Source organism: Ovis canadensis, chromosome 3 (assembly GCF_042477335.2).
Source record: "Ovis canadensis isolate MfBH-ARS-UI-01 breed Bighorn chromosome 3, ARS-UI_OviCan_v2, whole genome shotgun sequence".
Taxonomy (NCBI): Eukaryota; Metazoa; Chordata; class Mammalia; order Artiodactyla; family Bovidae; genus Ovis; species Ovis canadensis.
Genome location: NC_091247.1, coordinates 208,203,538 through 208,223,324, shown reverse-complemented (window position 1 = coordinate 208,223,324; position 19,787 = coordinate 208,203,538). Strand labels below are relative to the sequence as shown.

The 19,787-nt window shown below is 47.6% G+C and overlaps 1 protein-coding gene across 2 annotated transcripts; it reads right to left on the bottom strand.

Annotated features, from left to right (window-relative positions):
* Positions 1-739: 739 nt before the first annotated feature.
* GSG1 (germ cell associated 1) lies at positions 740-19,543 on the bottom strand. Of its 2 annotated transcripts, none has more exons than XM_069586490.1 (6): positions 19,353-19,543; positions 7,097-7,415; positions 5,459-5,629; positions 4,508-4,660; positions 3,585-3,696; positions 740-1,155 (listed from the first exon to the last, which is right to left on the bottom strand). In XM_069586490.1, the coding sequence occupies exons 1-6, from the start codon at positions 19,398-19,400 to the stop codon at positions 816-818; spliced, it is 1,143 nt and encodes a 380-aa protein (XP_069442591.1). In that variant the 5' UTR covers positions 19,401-19,543; the 3' UTR covers positions 740-815. The 2 variants fall into 2 exon arrangements, with proteins under 2 accessions (XP_069442591.1, XP_069442592.1); XM_069586491.1 differs by having other exon boundaries at positions 5,582-5,629.
* Positions 19,544-19,787: the final 244 nt, after the last annotated feature.

The window sequence follows — 19,787 nt, the reverse complement described above, 5'->3', positions numbered from 1 at the left end:
GGTCTCTGGGGAAGCGTCCCTTGGGTTCTCCACTGGGGAACCGCTGTCCTGTCCGCGTGGCCTCGGTGGGCTGGTTTTTTTGTTTTTGTTTCACTGCACCCACTGCTTGTCGGATATCTCAGTTCCCTGTCCAGAGATTGAACCTAGGCCATGGCACCGAAAGCCTGGCCTGCTAAGCATGAGGCCACCAGGGGACTTCAGGGGGGCTGTTTTGGGGGTGGCCTGTCCCTGCAGGCTGTGGGAGCCTTCTCATGTGTCCTGGTCTCCTGGTCTCTCCAAGGATAATGTGTAATTAACATAGTATGATGTGGTCCTTACCACACCGGTGCAGGACGCTGTGGCAGGCAGCGTGGAGGACCTCCGCTCTACATGGCATACATAGCCCCTAGTACTGCCTGCCAGTGTGTGGCTTTAAAGTCAAGTGCGCCACAGCTGAGCCGAGCCCCTATCAACCACCCATCTCTGTTCTCCTGACCAGCCTGATTGCCCCTAAAGGGCAGGATCTCTGCTTTACTCCTTTTTTTAATCTCCCAGAACCTGGCACATAATGACCAATCGAATCGAGAAGAACTTCTGAATGAGTGAGATGTGGGGTGAGGGGCGGTGGAGTGGGGGCGGTGAGACTGAGCTGTGATGGAAGAGGGAGCCAGGGCACTGGGCATCTGGGCGTGCACCCCTTGGACTTAGACTTTCAATACCCTTGTTCTTAACCTCTGGAAGTCACACTCAGGAAACAGACTGTGGCTTGAGCACGTGTTGATCACAGAGCAACGTGTAAGGTAGGGCTTCGGCCTGCTCTCCAAACCCCCTAACTCCTAACACTCTTCTACAGATGAGCCAGCTGCTTTGGCCTCGGGCTCCTGGCTGGCGCCTCGTTGAAGTTCCTTGTCATGTAGTTCTGAGTAGAAGTCCACCCCTTCGGAGATGGAGCGGATGGGCTGACGGTGGAACTGGGGGTAGCTGGTCACGGGCGCCCCCTGGTGGGCGGTGCACGCCAGCTGCTGCAGGAAGCACTGGTGGTGATGCGGTCGGCAGCCTGGGGCTCCGCGGAAGCTCTTACTGTGCTTGCACTTGAACTCCAGCACCAGCCGGGTGTAGGTGTTGAAGGTGGTGACCGCCGATGCCATGCAACAGGTAAAGGAGACCCAGGCCGCGCTAGGGACACAGACACGGAAGATGGGAAACAAAGACGCTTTCTTACGGGCTTGAAAGGAAAATACCAAGGTCCCTTCCTACTAGTCAACTAGGGGATGCCTCTTAGGGATTTAGGAACATGAGGGTGTCACCTTTCACATGTAGATAAAGAGCAGTGGGCAAGAGGTCTGAATCTGGTCTGTCCTAGGGTAAGTTCTGAATGTTTTGTAGTAAAAAACCATGATTTATACGGTGTTAAAGTCAGGAGTTTACTGCACCGATTCGTTCTTTTATACCTGGCAGCCTGTTTTATCTGTGTGTATGTTTGTGTGTGTGGTTGTTTAGTCACTAAGTTGTGTCTGTCTCTTTTTCGATCCCATGAACTGTAACCTGCCAGGCTCCTCTGTCCATGGGATTTTCAAGGAAATACTGGAGTGGGTTGCCATTTCCCTCCTCCAGAGGCTCTTCCCCACTTAGGGATCAAACTTGCATTGCCTGCATTGGCAGGCAGATTCTTTACCATCTGAGCCACCAGGGAAACTCTGTGTATATGTGTATACACACACACACACACATACACACACTCACTCCTGCCCCGCCACACACAATTTTTCGGACTACTGCACTTTCCCAAGCTGCAGACCCTCATATAATCTCAACAATTCCACAGACCTATAGCTCAGCTGACACAGTACATGCAGCCCAATGCACTACCTCTTTCCTTTCCCTAACATGTGTGTGTGTGTTTGTGTGTGTGTGTGAGTCACTCAGTTGTGTCCAATCCCATGGACTATAGTCTGCCAGTCTACTGGAGAGGGTAGCCATTCCCTTCTCTAGGGGAATCTTCTTGACCCAGGGATTGAACCTGGGTCTCCGGCATTGCAGGCAGATTCTTTACCATCTGAGCCACCAGGGAAGCCTGATACACACATATTTCCTGCCCAAGATTTTCCTACACTCAGATACCTGTTCTGTCTTCCCTAGTTGTGACCCTAGCTGTCATAGAGTCTCCAGAGTTGAGCCTCTGGGAGGCATTCAGGAAATCCTGAGTACACATCCAGAGGCATTAGTATAGACTTCTCCAGTGGAAACAAGGCCTACAATGCAAACAGTGTGGTTCTTGGATCAAAGAAATTTGTAAAGGATGGAAGAGAAGCTGGACGGATTCAACAAAGAGAAAAAGACACCAGGGAACCATTCAAACACACTCCTCAGAACCAGGAAAGTCAAACCCCTAAGTGTCTCACAATCGTGGGAAGCCCGGGACACCAGGAGTTGAGGGGGCATTGTTGGGGGGTGGATTTCATGAGGCCGTGACGGTGGAAGGCCACACGCCGCTGCTGTGTGTTCCCCTCTGCTGCCTGTGATGGACAAAGATACTTTGCTGGGAGTTTTGAAGTCTAAGCCCTGCAGTTGAAATGCCAAGAATGGCTCAAAAAATGGACAAAAGCTGAGAAATGATGAGTCTGGAAAATGAGCTAAACTGTGATAGGGTGGCTGATGGAAAGATGAGAGACCCCCGAATCTAATAGCCCGTATTATACCATGAGGAAAGGGGATGGGATCCTGTGACAGACAGGCATAGGCTTCCATGTGCCTCTTCGGCACAGAAATTCAAGTCTGGCACTGTCTTTCCAGCACTGGTAAGTGCTTAGCACTCAGTCCAGATGGTTCATGAAGATCTAAGTCAACATCTGTGTAGTGAATGGAGAGTGTCCCTCAAGGGAGAAGCTGAGAAACCCACATAAAGGGGATGTTACCCTTGAACTGTGAGTGTTTCATCATGGTCTCTGCTTCCTTTATAATAAGAGAAGTCTAAACTAACTGAACCCTTAGTTCTTTAAGGGTTAGAGGGAGACAGTTTCATTTCTAACACAGTTTGGTGGAATAAGAATGGAGGCAGGATGAACTTATTCACTATAGGAGGAGAGTGGGCAGCCATTCACAGAAACGGAATCCAGATTTCAAGGCTATTTCTTCATTTCTCTGTCGCCCAAGTATTTTGAATCATAAAATATTGGGTTGGCTGAAAAGTTTGTTCAGGGTTCTCTGTAAGCTTTTATGAAAAAATCTGAATGAACTTTATGGGCAACAGAATATATAAAGTGTAGAGCCTCATTTCCATAAACCATGCAAAATCAGTCTCATTTCCCTAGGACGTCCTACATGTCAGGTGTAGAAGCACTTATTAATAGCTTTATCAGCAGAAAAACTTGACAATGTCCCCATGAAAAATAAGCTGGAGGAATCCACTCTGTCCCTCTCCTTGGAAGGTGGGGAGAGAATGGGTATGGCCTGCTGGTCCAGCCCTCTGGATGATTGACAGGTGTCTGGGATGAGGGATGGAGAGAAGGAAGGAGGACAGACAGCAAGCGCCTAGTTGAGGGCTGCCATTTAGTGGAGGTGGACCGGGGAGGAAGAGAAAGGTGGCGGAGGTGATAAGCACTTACTAGAAAGCCCAGCCGTAGTTCCAAGCGTGTGGCCTCCAGTCTTCTGGACCCAAGTTGGCCGTTGCCTGGAAAACTTGTGAGTACATCATATGGCCCACCATCCCCAGAAGGCCTGCAAAAGACACAGGGAGGCAGCACCCTTAGAGAAAGGCTGGCACTGCCATCTATCTATAGGGAATACGATTTGGGAGCAAATCGTACTCCCTATCTGGCCTCAGGGCTACCCTGCGCTGGGGGCTCCCTCCTTGAAGGCGTGTTTGCTGTTGGTTCCCCAGATGTTAGGTTTTGAGCTATGGGAACATTTCTAGTCAATGCTGCATGCTGGGCTGCTCCTCCCTTTAGGTCTTTCCCATCTGCATCCCCAACGTGAACCCTCTCCTTCATCATCTACACGAGGGGCTCCAACCTCTGGGGTCTAATGCTTGATGATCTGAGGTGGATCTGATATCATAATAAAGGAAATAAAGTGCACAATAAATGTAATGTGCTTGAATCATCCCCAAACCATCCCCTGCCTCCATCTGTGGAAAATTTGTCTTCCATAAAAAACTGGTCCCTGGTGCCAACAAGCTTGGGAACCACTGATCTACAGGCATCTCTTACTTGATCCAGCAGAGTCTGGCAAAGCTGTGTGCATGACTCAGAAGTAATAAACCAAACCGTATTGTATATAATGAGAAAACTTGCAAGTAGAAAGAACCCAGAGAGAAATGATTTTGCAAAGTACGTAATGATGTAATCTAGCATTTTGCATGCTGTTTCAGTTTAAAATTAAAGATGCGTGTGCTGTATCTCCTGCCTCCATTCTTTAGCTTTCTTTGGGGCTCCTTCCTTCCCTTAGGACAGAGATTCCAGCTGCCGGCTGGGCTTCAAAGGCAACAGGGGACACCCACCCCCTCTGTAGCTCCTGAGACACTGCTCACCCGACAAGACAGAGGAGATGGCGGCAAAGGCACTCAGCTTGAGGCTGCAGCCAGGGTTCCCCGTGAACAGCAAGTCCATTAGTAGCAGGAGGAAACTGATGAGTTCAAGTCCAATGTAGGCAAACTGGGCTCCCAGTGATAACCATAGGATCTCTGCAGAAACCAGAGGAAGAAGAACCCTCACCCTGGCAATTAAATAACTGAACGAGCGGTGAACAATTGCTGCCCATGAGGAGTGGAGAGCCTCATTAGCACCAGAGGAGAAGGCAGAGTTGAAAGCAGCTGGGACAGTCCTTGACCAGGGGGTTCTTGGCTATCAGCTCTCACTCTACTCAGTATCCCATACACAATCAACCATGCTTAACTCACTGTAAGTACTCTTAGGGAGAGTGGAGGAGAAATCATCCAATTTCCACCAAATCTTTTAGGGATGTAACTTTTGCTACTTATTTGTTTCTTTTCTTAAAAAAATTTAATTCTGGAACCATCTCTTTTGTTTCTCTTCTTCCTCCTTGACTCCTTTCTTTCTATGTTACAAAAAAATGCATTACATCAGTGTTAATTTTGCATTAGCAGAGATAACCTAACCAACTATCATTATGTTTTGATACTAAGGGATATATACCTTTCAATAAAGTTACTGAAATGCAAAAAAAAAAAAAAAAATTGGAAAAGGAAAAATTCAAGCTTTCTACATGGTTACTTGGCAACAGGAGTAGGTTAGAGCTGTTGGTAGATTTCTGTTTGGGAACTTTATTTGTCCCTGCTGTTGCTTTTTTGCATTCCTGCCTAGGGATGAGTGTCAGCCAGGTGGGAGTTTGAATCAGCCTAGTGGGAGTTAGTGTCACTCTGTGAGGCTCAGAAGAAAAGAAAAGCAGGAGATCACAGTACAGTTTAGATCCCCAGAGGCCCAACTCAATGGCAACTAAATTTCTTATCAAACCCACATACTTGCCACAAGCCCCAAGGGAGGGTAGGAGAGGGAAGCCTTCTCCATCAACCGCTTCCCTCCAAATCGGAGAGTGGGGTGACGTGGGCCTTGCAACGTGGCAAATTCCAGTAGTCCTTTCTCACCTCTCTCGGTTGGTGGTGTGAGTTCAAGGAAACTTCGGCACCTCTCCCCTGAAATAGACAAGGTACAAGGTGGTGAGCTGCTGCCCTGGTTGGAGGGACACAGGCTTTTCCTAATTGCATCCTGGGGGCCTGCCCAGCACATGGGAAGCAGCCCATAAATGTCTCTTTGGAAGCAGGAAAGGATGCAAGGATGGATGAACAAAATAGGCCAGAGTCATCCAAGGTTAATTTCTGCCTCAAGTCCTGATTATGAAGAGGACACTCCCCGAGTCACCCAGGGGGTGTTTCCAGCATTGGTTCCCCCGCCCCTTCTGCTCCTGCTGCTGACTTGAGTGGCTCTAAATTGTTTCCTGGACTGGAGTCACAGCAGTGCTAAATGGCACAATAATAAATATAAATGGAATTCTCTCAAATCATCCCATCCCCTCCTTCTCCCACTGAGTCCAAAACTCTGTACTTTACATGTATGTGGAAATGTATACTTCACCACATGTAAAATAGATAGCTAGTGGGAATTTGATATATGATGCAGGGCAACCAAAGCCAATGCTCTGTGACAACCTGGAGGGATGGGGTGAGGAGGAAGGTGGGGGCTTCAGGCTGGGGGGACACATGTATGCCTGTGACTGATTCATATTGATGTATGGCCAAAGCCATTACAATATTGTAGAGTAATTATCTTCCAATTAAAATAAATGAATTAATTAAAAATGTAAAAATAAATGGAAATACCCAAGAGTTTATAATCCTTTCCAATCTCCTTTTCACCTTAGCCCAAACTGGGAGAAGCTGTAGACTGCAAATTGTACACAGTTCTGGGCTTTAGGAAAACCTCACCTCAGGGGGGTCTTTGCAAGCTTTGAGCAGGGACGAGGGAGCGTCCTCTGCTATTTGCCCAAGGACAAGCCCCTACCTAACATGCTGGCATCACGCCTGCTTTGCGAGTGTACGCCTGCGACCTGAGACCTGAGAGGGTCTGTCTGCGGCTCCTCTGGGGAGAACTTCCACGATGTATTTATCCTCCCTGGGCTTCACTTGCCCTGTCTTTTCAGTGGCAACAATAACACTTAGAATGAGAACACGCTTCTGGGATGCTTTAGGGGCCATCGACTCTGATGCCTGCATCTCACAAATGAGAACATCAAAGCCTGTAGGAGTGAAGTTGTTCCTGTAAGGTTCCAGCTGGTCAGAGCCCAGGCTTTTTCTACGATACTCTCCTTGTTTTGTCTCTAAATGGCAACTCTAGCTGGCAGGAATGGGAAGTCTCATAACCTTCAAAGTCTGCGTGAAACTGTTGAAGGGAGATGCTGTTTGAAGCCAGCGAGTGTCTGGAGGTGAAATGCCAGATGGATGGAATTTGGGCCTTATGACAGAAGAGTCTGATGTGGAAGGGATACAATGGAGAAGGGGGAGACGCTGAGGCTAGGGGTGAGCCCTGCCGGTGTGAACGAGGGCTACACACTTCCCTCTGCCGGGGAGGACAAGAAATCAGGCGGCCGGGGGCGAGGCAGCTACCTGGCTCTTCCATGATCTCCGCGCAGGATAGCCACATGCCGCTCCGGAAGGAATGGAAGGTGAAGCGGTCATCCCCGGTCTCCCAGCTGTAGTGCACCACCTCCGGGGAAGATGCGTTGCTGCCGCCCCCATCCAGGGGCACCGGCACGTCAAAGCACTTGGCTGGTAGACCTTTCCCGCACAGGGGCTTGGGCACCTTCTGTGTGCCCACAAACCAGTGGTTGCTGAGCAGGGATGCTGTGGAGAGGCTGAGTGATAGCATGTTGAGGACGGCAGATAGGCATGTCCGTTGGCTAGAGAAGCCCTTCGGGAGCCCCATCTGTAATAAAACACACACGCGTGGAGCCTGATGTTAGAGACTCATCTGAGATCCGAGATCAGCGCCCTCCCCCGAGGCTCCCTAAACTCCATGGAGCTGCTTTCCTCCAACACAATGGGCGCGACCAGCCCTTAGGAGTTTTCTCCAAGCAGCCTTGGGCGAGCTCGGCTCCAGGAGTGGCCTGGAGCAGGCGCTGAAGCGATGATGTTTATTTCAGCCGGACCTTATTATAGTAAAACGCTTATTGGGGATAATCTGAACAAGCATCAGATAGTAACGTGATTAAGCCACTGAGCTAGTGTGCATCTGGTTGAGAAAAAGGATTAGGCGATCACCAGATGTTCCTGCTGGTAATCTTTGGTTTTGTCGTCAGGGAAAGGTAGTGGAGAGGTATTTGTTGTTGTTGTTGTTGTTGTTACGAGGATTTACTTAAATAATACAAACAAAATGTTGGGCACTTATCTGACATATAATAATGTCTCACATGTTAAATTCCCCATTGCTCCAATCTAACAAAAAAACCCATTTATACTCCTTTTAGTTATAAATGGGTTTTAATTTATGAAGTGAAGTGAAGTGAAGTGGTTCAGTTGTGTCCGACTCTTTGCGACCCCATGGACTATAGACCACCAGGCTCCTCTGTCCATGGGATTCTCCAGGCATGAATATACTGGAGTGGGTTGCCATTTCCTTCTCCAGGGGATCTTCCCGACCCAGGGATCGAACCCAGGTCTTCGGCAATGCAAGCAGACGCTTTAACCTCTGAGCCACCAGGGAAGCTATATAAGGTTTTGATGTCTTCCTCCCTGGTAGCTCAGATGGTAAAGAATCCACCTGCAATGCAGGAGACCCAGGTTCAACCCCTGGGTCAGGAAGATCCCCTGGCGAAGGGAATGGCAACCCAGTCCAGTATTCATACCTAGAGAATTCCATGGAGAGAGGAGCCTGGCAGGCTACAGTCCATGGGGTCTCAAAGAGTCAAACATGAGTGAGTGACTAACACTTTCACTTTTCCCTGTGTTCGATTCCTCTGAGAGGAGTAAAGGGGCATATATCCATGGGATTCTCCAGGCAAGAATAGTGGAATGGGTAGCCATTTCCTTCTCCATGGGATCTTCCTGACCCAAGGATCGAATCTGGGTCTCCCACATTGCAGGAAGATTCTTTACCATCTGAGCCACCAGAAAAGCCCATTTATCCTACTAATGAATGATAAAGAGGATGCTCCCTAGGGGAGCAGATAGAGGCACTGGGCTCTTGAGGGTAGGAGGACAGAGAACCAACTGGGATGCTGCAACCCTTGGAGAGGAAATAGAGTGATGGGTTTTGAGAGAGGTGGAGATCTGAGTGCAGCTTCCATCCACTATGCCTGAACTGAGAGAATCTCAAATGAAGGGTGGCTGTGTGGTACCAATGGAGGCGGGACACTGAGTGCTCTGGCCTTGGAGCCATAGGGAGGGTGTCCTTGGCGGGTGGACAAGGAACCTGCAGGTGCAGCCCCACAGCCCAGTGCAATTGCAGTGCCTGGGGAGACCCGGTGGGTGGCTGCAGAATGAATGCAGCCCCCGTGGCTTTGGCTGGAGCTCTCAACCTTGTCATTTTTAGCCTAAAAGAAGGATGAGATGAAAATGTCCCAAAGTTAGATGTTTCAGTGCTGGGGAGTGGTGGCATGGAGCCAGACTGAATTTGATTTATTAATAAAAATAAAGAGATCTGACAGGTCTCACACTTTGCATTACGAAGCAGTTTGTACTGTTATATTAATATATACTGAACGGAAAAGAAGCCCATACTTAGTTGCTGACAGACACTTCCTAAAGTAAACCATCTTGAGCTTTCTAAGGGGAATCACTTACATCAGAATTAATCAGACCCAAATCTGCTTAGTTTAAGAGATGTAAATAAAACCATAGCTAAATAAGACAGGCCCATAAATCTGCCTCTCTCATCATCTCCAGCTGAACATTTTCTACATTAAACAGGCAACTTTATCTTAGAATCATAACAGTTTGTTCTTTATAATTTTCAGGGACTAAAACAGTACATGCCACGACAAAGTGCAGTTTTTTATGGCAATAAGAAATATACCAGATTCATATGTAGATAGAAGCCAGTAAGCAAAATGTATGATAAAACAGCTTCTGTAAAGCAATTTGCTAATAAGATTTGTTTTTTTAAAGCACTCAACAAATTAACTCCAGCAAGAATTGTTGGTTCGACTCTGGGTGACCTTGGTGAGGACTCAAAAGCCATGATACCTGGAAGGGGGCGGGGGTGATCTTATATTGACAGATATGGAAGTCATTATGAGCCCCCTTTGTTCCCCCAAAAGAATGTTGTCATCTTGTTTTTTAGTTTTGAAAATCCTATTTGTTTTTGTCATTGTTCTGCTATTCTTAATTAGTTACCCTTTCTATTTTTATATCCATTGCTTGAATAGGAAATAGACTTCAAGGTACAACATCTTCATCCATTCTTCTGTATAAAGATGGAACTAAGGATTCGGGCAATTCTACATTTTTGACAACTTTATTTTCGACCCCATATAACTCTGAGATTTAGCCACTATCCCATCACATCCAGATTTTTATTTTACCCTCAATCCATTTAAAATCATACCTATTCACAAATTATTCATCAGGTTATTCCAAAATAAGAGTCATGAATCCCTCACCACAGTCCAGCCACTCTGTAGCAGCACTAAGGTGACAACCAACTTAAGAAGTTGAGAAGCAGAGAATGAAAAAGAGCTTGGGAGAATGAACTTATGGTTACCAGGGGGAAGGGTAAGGGGAAGGTATAGTTAGGGAGTTTGGGATGGACATGTACACGCTGCTATATTTAAAATGGATAACGAACAAGGACCTACTGTATAGCACGAGAAACTCTGCTTCGTGTTATGTGGCAGCCTTCACGGGAGAGGAGTTTGGGGGAGAATGGATACACGTATACGATGGCTGGGTCGCTCTGCCGTGCACTTGAAGCTATGACAGCACTGTTAATCAGTTATACTCGAATATAAAATAAAAAGTTTTGAAAAGAGAAGAAAAAGAGCTTGGAATGAAGTCCAAAGACGCTGTTCCCAGGAGTGTCTACCAAGGACAGACTCAAGGAACCTCATTCAACGATTATCTTGATAACTGAATGAGAATCCATTCAAGAATCTTCAAGAATTGTCTTCAACACCCACACTGCCATACCCTTCACTACATATTTTATTCTTCCCCCTAAAAATGCCTTGCTCTTGATTTAGAAGAACAGTCTAATTTGGCAGTGGTTTCCTTCAGGGGATCGTGGAGAGGAAATAGCGGCCACAGACACGTTCCATCTTTGCATGTACTGACAAGCCCCAAGACGAGGGGAATCTTCAGTCTCTAAAAAAGGGACAGTGTGTGGCTTCAGACACAGGCTCAGACCACTAGGAAATATACAGATTGAAAATCTATACTTTTCAATAATTAATTTCTACCAATTTTCTGTGATTCTTCCATCAACATAGGTTAATGGCAAAACCTCAGGATTAACACAGACTAGTGAGGACAACAAATGGATGAGACTGGCACATCTCAAAAGAATCGGGAGCAAAACAGCTATGAAATGCATGTTCCAAACAATAAGAGAGGGAAGCTGGTTACCTTGACCATGGTCCTTGTCTCACAGCTTGTCCAGAATGACTGCAGATGCCATCTGTGCTCCAAATCCCTTTGGTTTAGTGTTGGAAGAAGGAAAACTCCCTTTCCATTCCCCTCCCACCTCCTCCCAGCCCTCCCCTCTGTCATATATTTTGGAGTGCTTCATGATTAAATGCTGCCTTGCAGGGAACTTGGGCATTTAAAAATTGACAAGGCACTCATGGTCCAGTTGTCCTGAGCGATTACACAGAAGAGCTTGCCACTGGGGCTCTGGGATTCAGCACAAAGACGCAAGGACCTACATGTGCAGAATGAAGAAACAACAAAATTCTGTAAAGCAATTATCTTTCAATTAAAAAATATATTAAAAAAGTGCACAGTGATTGAGTGTCCATCTCAGTGCCACTCCCTAGGAAACTGGTGAGAATGGATTGGGCTTGATTTTATGGCAGACAAAACATTGTAGAGTCACCATTGCTTTGTAGTAACTTTTGTCAGTTCCCATTCCCTTGTGTCCGATTTTCCGTCTCCTTCATAAGCCCTGTGATCTGCAATGTCAGGGGCCTCATAGAGCCATGGGTATGGAAAGGCTTCCTGGTGTCTCGGGTGGTCTCCACTCTCCAGTAAGTGACATTAGTAAGGATTATTATAACATCCTGAGACCATCTGTGTAAGGTAGTGTTGGGGGTAAGCCTACAGAGGGAGGAGGATTGGAGAGAAATAAATCCCTGGGTTAGCAGTGCTGTGGCTATCTACCATGTCTCTCCCAATCTTTGGGTAAAGGGATAAATTTTTTTTTTTTAAAGTACATTTCTAAAACTTAAACAAAAAGCAAACAAACCTGGCAAATTAATAGGGGTTTGATTGCATATCTTTTGTTGTCAGTCCCCTAGAAATACAAATGGTGCTTTCTGTCCTCAAAAGCTGTGCCAATTAATTGGGTTGAGAAGGTGGGGAGACTGCTGTGTTCCCCTGAATACCCAGGGACTTCATCCTCTTCGTCCTGGCTGATGCTCTTCCTTCCTTCTTCCTGGAATGTCTTCTCTTCTTACCTAAGGATCTGCCTCTTGTCAGGATGAACTCAAGTCACCCATTCTTTGAAAATGCTTCTTCCTAAGGACCGTTCCCTCTTCTCTGTCCTTGTCTGCTCCCATGATGCTTTCTATATTCCAGCTGTTTGTCTTGATTGTAAAGTCCTCAAAGTTGGCTCCACATTTGAGAGCAGTAGGGCTCAATTCTGACCAGCATCAGAACCATCTTTGCAACTTTGGAAGATATGCAGATTCCCAGGCTCCATCCTGAGCTGCCATAGTGGTTCTGGGGTGATGCCCAGGAACCCGTAATTTTAGAAAACTTTTTGCATACACCCAGGGCTGGACTTCTGAATTTCCGGTTCCACATGCGAGGAACTTGGGAGTCACCACTCTGATCACACAAGTAAAAAAACTGAACAGACTGAAAACTATATAATCAGGGAATTAACGTGTCATAAAAATCACACCTGTTTGACTCACTTTGGGCTGACATTTATCGAAAGCCTCTCTGCCCTGCCCTGCCCTTCCGCCATGTCAACCAGATCTGCCACCAGCCGAGTCATGATCCTCCCATCCTATGTTTGTGCAGTTGGTTTGGGGACTCAAAGGCAGGCTCCCCTTGGAGCATTTGAATTAGTCCACATTCTGGCCCAATTAGTCTCCTTTGATCTTGATCCTGTCACCCGATATATTCTCTATGCTATTTTTTTAAAAAACTTTTAATTTCATATTGGGGTATAGATGATTAACAAAGTTGTAATAGTTTCAGGTGGACAGCAATGGGACTCAACCACACTTGTATCCATTTCCCCCCAAACTCCCCTTCCATCCAGGCTTCCAGGTAACATTGAGCAGAGTTCCCTGTGCTGTACAGTATATGGTTTTGTTGATTATCTATATTAAATATAGCAGTGTGTACATGTAGATCCCAAACTTCCTAACTATCCCTTCCCCTGATCCTTCCATTCCCCCATCCACCATGAGGTCTGTGAGTCTGTATCTGTTTTGTAAATAAGTTCATTTGTATAATTTCTGTTTAGATTCCGCATATATGATTTCTCCCGGGTCAGGAAGGTCTGTGGAGAAGGGATAGGCTACCCACTCCAGTATTCTTGGGCTTCCCTGGTGGCTCAGCTGGTAAAGAATCCGCCTGCAATGCAGGAGACCTGGGTTTGATCTCTGGGTTGGGAAGATTCCCTGGAGAAGGGAAAGGCTACCCACTCTGGTATTCTGGCCTGGAGAATTCCATGGACTGTATAGTCCGTGGGGTAGAAAAGAGTCAGACACGACTGAGTGTCTTTCACTTACTCACTATACGATCCCACATATAAGGGGTATCCTACCATATTTCTCCTTATTTATCAGCCTTATTTAACACCTTGTCTGACGCACGTGTGCTTCAGTCCAGGGGTGATGTCTGTATCACCCAAACGACCCTTTATGTCCCTCCTCTCCTTCAAGAAAAGGGAGCGGGGGATTTCTGATTCCTGTTCACCGTTGAATCGGCTGCTGTTTTCTGGCTGCAGTTTTCATCTCAACGCTGGGTGGCACTATCTTCCCATATTTTCCTTCTTCAATCACATGCTTTGCCCCACCAGCAGCAAAGGTGGGTGGAGGTGGCTGCCCCACCCCACAGGCTCACCCGCTCTTTTCTTGACTTGGCTTCCTCCCCACACAGTAAGCTATAGAAGCCATGTGTCAGCTCTCTGGAATTCAGGGCTCACAGTGAACTCCGGGGCCATCCAGCTGCTCCCTCGAGGACATCTTGTAAGATTGTTTCCTGTGGCACATTTTCCTGTGGCCAGTTTTAGTTTTCAGTGACTCAGTAGGTCCTCAAATACTTTCCATGGGAAATACAACTCCGAGGTATCAGAAAATACTGTTCGACAATGTTTCCTGATGAGTTTTGTGCACATTTTTCTTGACTTAATCGTATCCTCATTCCCTTTCCACCCCAGAACAGTGACCGATTCTTTTCCCTTCTCTCTGCTTCCACCCTGCAAATACTTGGAGACACTTCTCATATCCCGCTTGAGTCACCCTTTGGCACAGTCCTGTCTTTGGTTTTTATTGCCTCTGCTCATAAACCGCGCCCCCTGTACCTTAATAGCCCGAAATATCCCCTCTCCAGGGAAAAGGAGATGGGAGCAGCAGAGTTTCAGATGGGTTACGGAGGAAGTCACGTAACCATTGAGAGATGAGTCTGTAACCAAGGAGATGAGAGTCTCGGATGGGTTATGTGAGGAAGTCTAGAGGTAGATTTAGAGAGTGGAGCTGATGAAACTTTAGCTTTTGGTCCCCTACTTACTCAGGCCCCTTCCAAGACGCTTATTATTTAATTTGTACTTGTCATTTTGTACTATTGTTTTTAAAGAGGGCCTTCCAAATTATATTATTTTAGCCTTCCCAAACCTAGCTCTGGGCTTCTCTGGTGGCTCAGACAGTAAAGAATTAGCCTGCAATGCAGGAGACCTGGGTTTAATCCCTGGATAGGTAAGATCCCCTGGAGAAGGAAATGTCTACCCAATCCAGTATTCTTGCCTGGGAAATTCATGGACAGAGGAGCCTGGTGGGCTACAGTCCATGGGGTCGCAAAGAGTTGGACACGACTGAGAGGTTAACACTAAGGCCTAGCTCTGGGAGAGGAGCCTGGTGGGCTAGAGGCCATGGGATTATAAAAAGCTGGACATGGGTGACTTAACATGCACATACCCGAAGGAAGCTGTGCATTTAGTGTGCGTGCTTGTTTGACTGGCTGGCTCCTAGCTGCTATCAATGTTGAGACCGCGCCCCCCGCCCCAATCCCCTCCCCAAGGACCCTGGGCCACAATGTTCAATTTCCTCTTTTTGACAAAGCATGAGTTTCTCTGCCTGACCACAAAAATCAGAGCTGAGTATCCCACTCACTTCCTTTCATTGTAATTTGAGCATGTTAAGGTTTTGTTCCTTCTCTTTCTTCTCTTAAAGTAATTGCTAGTCAATGCCACATAAATATAATGTGAGTAGGCTCAGAAGCTCCTGACTCAACACAGATGAGAAGATTCCATGTCTCAGAACATTACTGAACTTTGGTGTGTTGGACTCTGATCCCCCTCAGGGCACCTCCACAGGGATGTACGTGCAACTGAACGTTTGTGACATCACAAAGCCAAGGGCTGGGACCAACTTATCACTGTTAAGGTCCTCAGTTACTGTACCCTGCACTGTCCAAAAACACGTTTACTAGGTATGAAAAAAAGAGAAACTGGTCTTGGGACACCCACACATACTTTGTGAACAGGAATTCAATTTGGTTTGTGTCTACTCTGGAGATTAGAAGTGATTAAAACAGTGGGTTAGAACGCTGAGATGCTGAACCAGTTCAGTTCAGTTGCTCAGATGTGTCCGACTCTTTGTGATCTCACAGACTGCACGCCAGGCTTCCCTGAACCAGGAAAGATTGCAAAGCACAGCCCTTCCCTCAGGTCCAAGCCTGGGGCTATGGATTCCAGTTTTTTTTTTTTTTTTTAATTCTTGCATATATCCATTCTGGCATCTTGTCCCAAGAAAGATTTGTTTGGGACCGTTGTTCACTCACTCACTCGTGTCCGACTCTTTGCTGCCCCATGGACTGCAGCACACCAGGCTTCCCCGTCCTTTACTATCTCCCGGAGTTTGCTCAAACTCATGTCCATTGAGTGGGTGGTGCTAGCCAACCATCTCATCCTCTGTTGTCCCCTTCTTCTCTTGCCCTCAATCTTTCCCAGCATCAGGGTCTTTTCCAACTAATTGGCTCATCACATCAGGTAGCCAAAGAATTGGAGCTTCAGCTTCAGCATTAGTCCTTCCAATGATATTCAGAGTTGATTTCCATTAGTTTGGGACATAGATAGTATACTCTCTATCCTCCCAGGAGTCAGATTTCTGACCCAGACCCTATTAACTAATTCTTTTCTGTTACTAAGTAGACGAAAGGTTGGAATACAGTGTAAATGTTGCGGTTGTTATTGGCTGTGGTCTACACTGCTCTGTTCTGTGTGCCTTCTCCTGTAACTCATCACATGGTTTACTTGGCTGGTCTGTTCACTTGACTAACTTTCTAGATACAGTGGCAACTATGTCTTATTCATTGTTGATCCTCAGAGCCTAGCCCCAACAGCCACAAATGAATGGAATGAATGAATGAAGTGCGTAATGGAAACCCGGCTCACAGATACAATTAGGAAGACCATGGCTGAAGATATGATCTTGAAGAAGTGTCCAAACAGCCTCCTATGGTGAAAGGGACAGGGATCCTCCTGCTTCACAAAGGAAAGAGCAGGGAGAAGTTGCAAAGAGGGTTCACAGACACACCCTAGGCCTTCCTACACAGAAGCGCCCTGAATTTCATCAAATAGACCCTGTGCCAGTATGCTTCCTCCCACCTGTGGAAACATTCCTGCTGCTTGATACGCCAAGCCCAGAAAACAGCAGTGATCTCACGAGCAAGTATTATCTTCAGTTCACAGAGACTAGGGTACAATCAGATTGCTCAGAAGCCAGTGACAGACTGGAAATGTTATATCCTTTCCCAAGCCCTGTGATTCCCTCCTGGCTGGAGCCCTTTCGGATGGTAGATCTCGAATGTCCAAAGTTCTGAGGTTCTGTAGCCCTTACTACAATTGTTACTTCAATGCCTCACACATGACACATTTACTAAGGACGATTAGCAACGTTTGCTCAGGACATTTTGATATCCACTTCCCAGCCCTAATGGGAAAACTAACATCACTAAAGTGCCCATGCCAAGTGTCCAAAACACTAAAGCCGCTACAGGACATTGAGCTCCGAGGTGTCCCAGCTTCAGGTTAATTCCTAATGCAACCATGCTTCATGTTCACATGGCCCCAGACACTCACAGAATAAGAAAAAGACTCCAGTTTCCTGACATGGGCCCCGAGTTCTGGGAACACCTACTTCTGTGCAGTGGGGAGGGCCAAAGAAAATCATTTGCGGGGGGCTCTCTTCTCTGTGGCTTTTCCCGTTCCTCTTTTTAATGGAATTGTTTGAGGGCTTTTGCAAATGCAGTCATTTCCAGGAGAGGAAGCCGCCTTCCTTCATGCCTCAAGCAGCTGGAGTGAATCAGAGGGGCAGTCCCATCTGGGCATCCTGTGGGGCAATCGCTCACGCGGGGGTGACGGAGCTCTCGGGGACTGCTGGGGCGGGGCGGGGGTGGTGGGGTGTCAGGGACAGGCTGGGAGGGCAGGGGCCTAAAGGGAGTGGCCTCTACAGGGGTGCCCCCCGTTTGCATCCGGCATGCGCCCCCGACCCCGTCCCTTCCTTCTCTGCCGTCTCCCCCAGCTTCCCCGGCAGTCTCAGGGCCGGAACGTCGGGCTAGTTCCCGCGGGCCTCCTCCCATCCGCTAGTAACACGCCCGCCCTCGGTTTACTACGGCGCCCGGTCGCCTAGCAACGGGAGAGCGTTGCCAAGGTGACGGGCGGGAGCCTGTTTTGAATCATTTGGCTAGGCCCAGCCCTGCGGCAGAGCGCCGGGATGTCCCGAGCGGGTGGGGCTCCCCGACCAGGGCCTCTCCATCTTCCTGGAGGGGGACGGGGACGGCGTCCCGAGGGTCCTCTCAGGCGGGGTGGGCGGAGGGAGTGCGGAGATCCCCGTTCATCCACTGAATTCCGCTCATGAGCCGGTGGGTCGGGAGGAGCTGAAACCCAAGTCTAAGGTCTCCGCGCACCCTGCCCCCTTCCCACAAAGTTACGCCCCGGCTCCTGTTCTGCAGAAAGGCCTTGTCTCTGCCTCATTTCGTGGGTCCGAGAGACGGAACTTCGAGGCCACCAACCCACAGCAGATCTGAGTTCTAGTCCCTGCCCCACCCCACGACTCTGCTAAAGATTTTGGCCAAGTTCCCTAACCTCCCTGAGCGACTGTTTTCTCAGAGGCGAATTAAAGAGAGTTTGTCCTCCCCGGTTACCCCGTCCCTGTCCCAAACGGTTTGGCAGTCCCTCCACTGACGTTTAATCCTCACTACCCAGAGAAGTCAGAACCCCAGTGTCTCAAGGCCACACGCTCGTAAACGCAGAGTCAACTTGGAAACCTCCTGAGTCAAGACCAGGCCGCCCCTCGGTCAAGGCGAGGCCTGGTCACCCTTACCCGTGGCCCAGTTATGAGAGCGCATTCAGAATGAGGCAACAGATTGCCTCCTTTAAACTTCACGGGTGTATACTGATAAACGGACTCTCCCATCATTTCCTCTGTATCTCTCCTCGTAAACCAATAAAGTTTTTTTTTTTTTTTCACTACGGCTAGTCCTAGCTGTATTCCCTTCTGAGGGGTGGCCTATTCATGATCTAATCGCTTAGGGAGATTCTGAACCAGGGAAGTGGGCTGAACCCAATAATCTGGTGGTTCTTCAGAACTGTGAGCTCTTCTCTGAGGCTCCGGAAGTGTCTTTTTTTTTGTTTTTAGAAACTCCTTTTTTTCTGAGATCTCTAACTTCCAGCCCATAAACAGTGCACCACATTGCTCTGTGTGTGTGTGTGTGTGTGTGTGTGTGTGTGTATTTTGTTTCTCAAGCTAATTGTAAGTTTCATTTTTATCCCCTGGGAAAGGTAAGATATAGGAGAATGAACATCATTTCTTTTTTCTTTTTAGTAACCCTGTGAGCTGCGAGCTGGGAGCTGCCAACTTTCTCAAAATGGAAGGCAAGTCACTTCCAGATGTGCTTTCTCCGCTAAACAAGCCAAGATGTCTTTGTTGGCTATGAGTGTCTTTCTGGGTCTGGAAGTGTCTCTGCAGATTCTGAGACCAGGAAGAGCCCCAGATTGTGCTGTCCTTTCTTAGTTCCAGCAGATTTTGGATTGGAGCTGGTCATGGGAATGCCTCAGCATCTCTTTCAGTTCACTGGAGTGATAGACGGGTTTATCACTGCTATCACTTCCATGCCATTGGGCCTTTTCCAGGGACTAGATTTTGTAGTAGAAATCATACAGATGGAGAGGGAAAAAAGACCTAGAAGACGTTAAGCTGCCCTGGGAGCAGAGGAAAGGTGTGATAAGAGACAAAGGAGAAAGAAATGGGAGTTTTAATGGAACATGATGACAGAACAAGAGGCCAGGGTAGGGCCATCACTGGGCTTATCAATAAAAACGGGGCTCAAGTAACACATTTTTACTCCATTTTGGATAACCCTACCAAGTGTTCTCAAGCTCCTTACGATGAGTTTGTATAACCCATATTACACATCCAGTAGTAAGGGACTACACATGAGATAGTCATGAGATTTCAAAATTTAAGGTACCTACCTTCTGGGTGAGACAAACATTTTGAATCAGCTGAGAGGAATTGCTCATTCACTTTTGAAGTTATGAGGCAGAGGGGTTTCAGTGTTCCTTCTGTCTTAATTGGTTGCGTGGGATGAGCCTTGAGTGTGAAGATGAATCAGAGCCCCTCTTGCCAGCAGAGGGGTCAGGTGGTATGAGGTAGGCTGGAGAGGGTGTCCTCTCATAACCAGGACACGCTGGGGTGGGGCTGGCTGACCCAGGAGGCTGCTTCTGTGACATCACAGTGGCAGGCAGGGGTCTCCCTGCCGCTCACTCTGCCTCCTCCCCCCACCCTCAGAAGGACTGGGGCCACTCTGGGGTTACTGCCCAGAGGCCAGCATGTCTTTTGTGTCCTCCAGATCTTATGCTTTTATTGCTGTGCATAAGAATCACCTGGGCATCTTAGTAAACTATCAG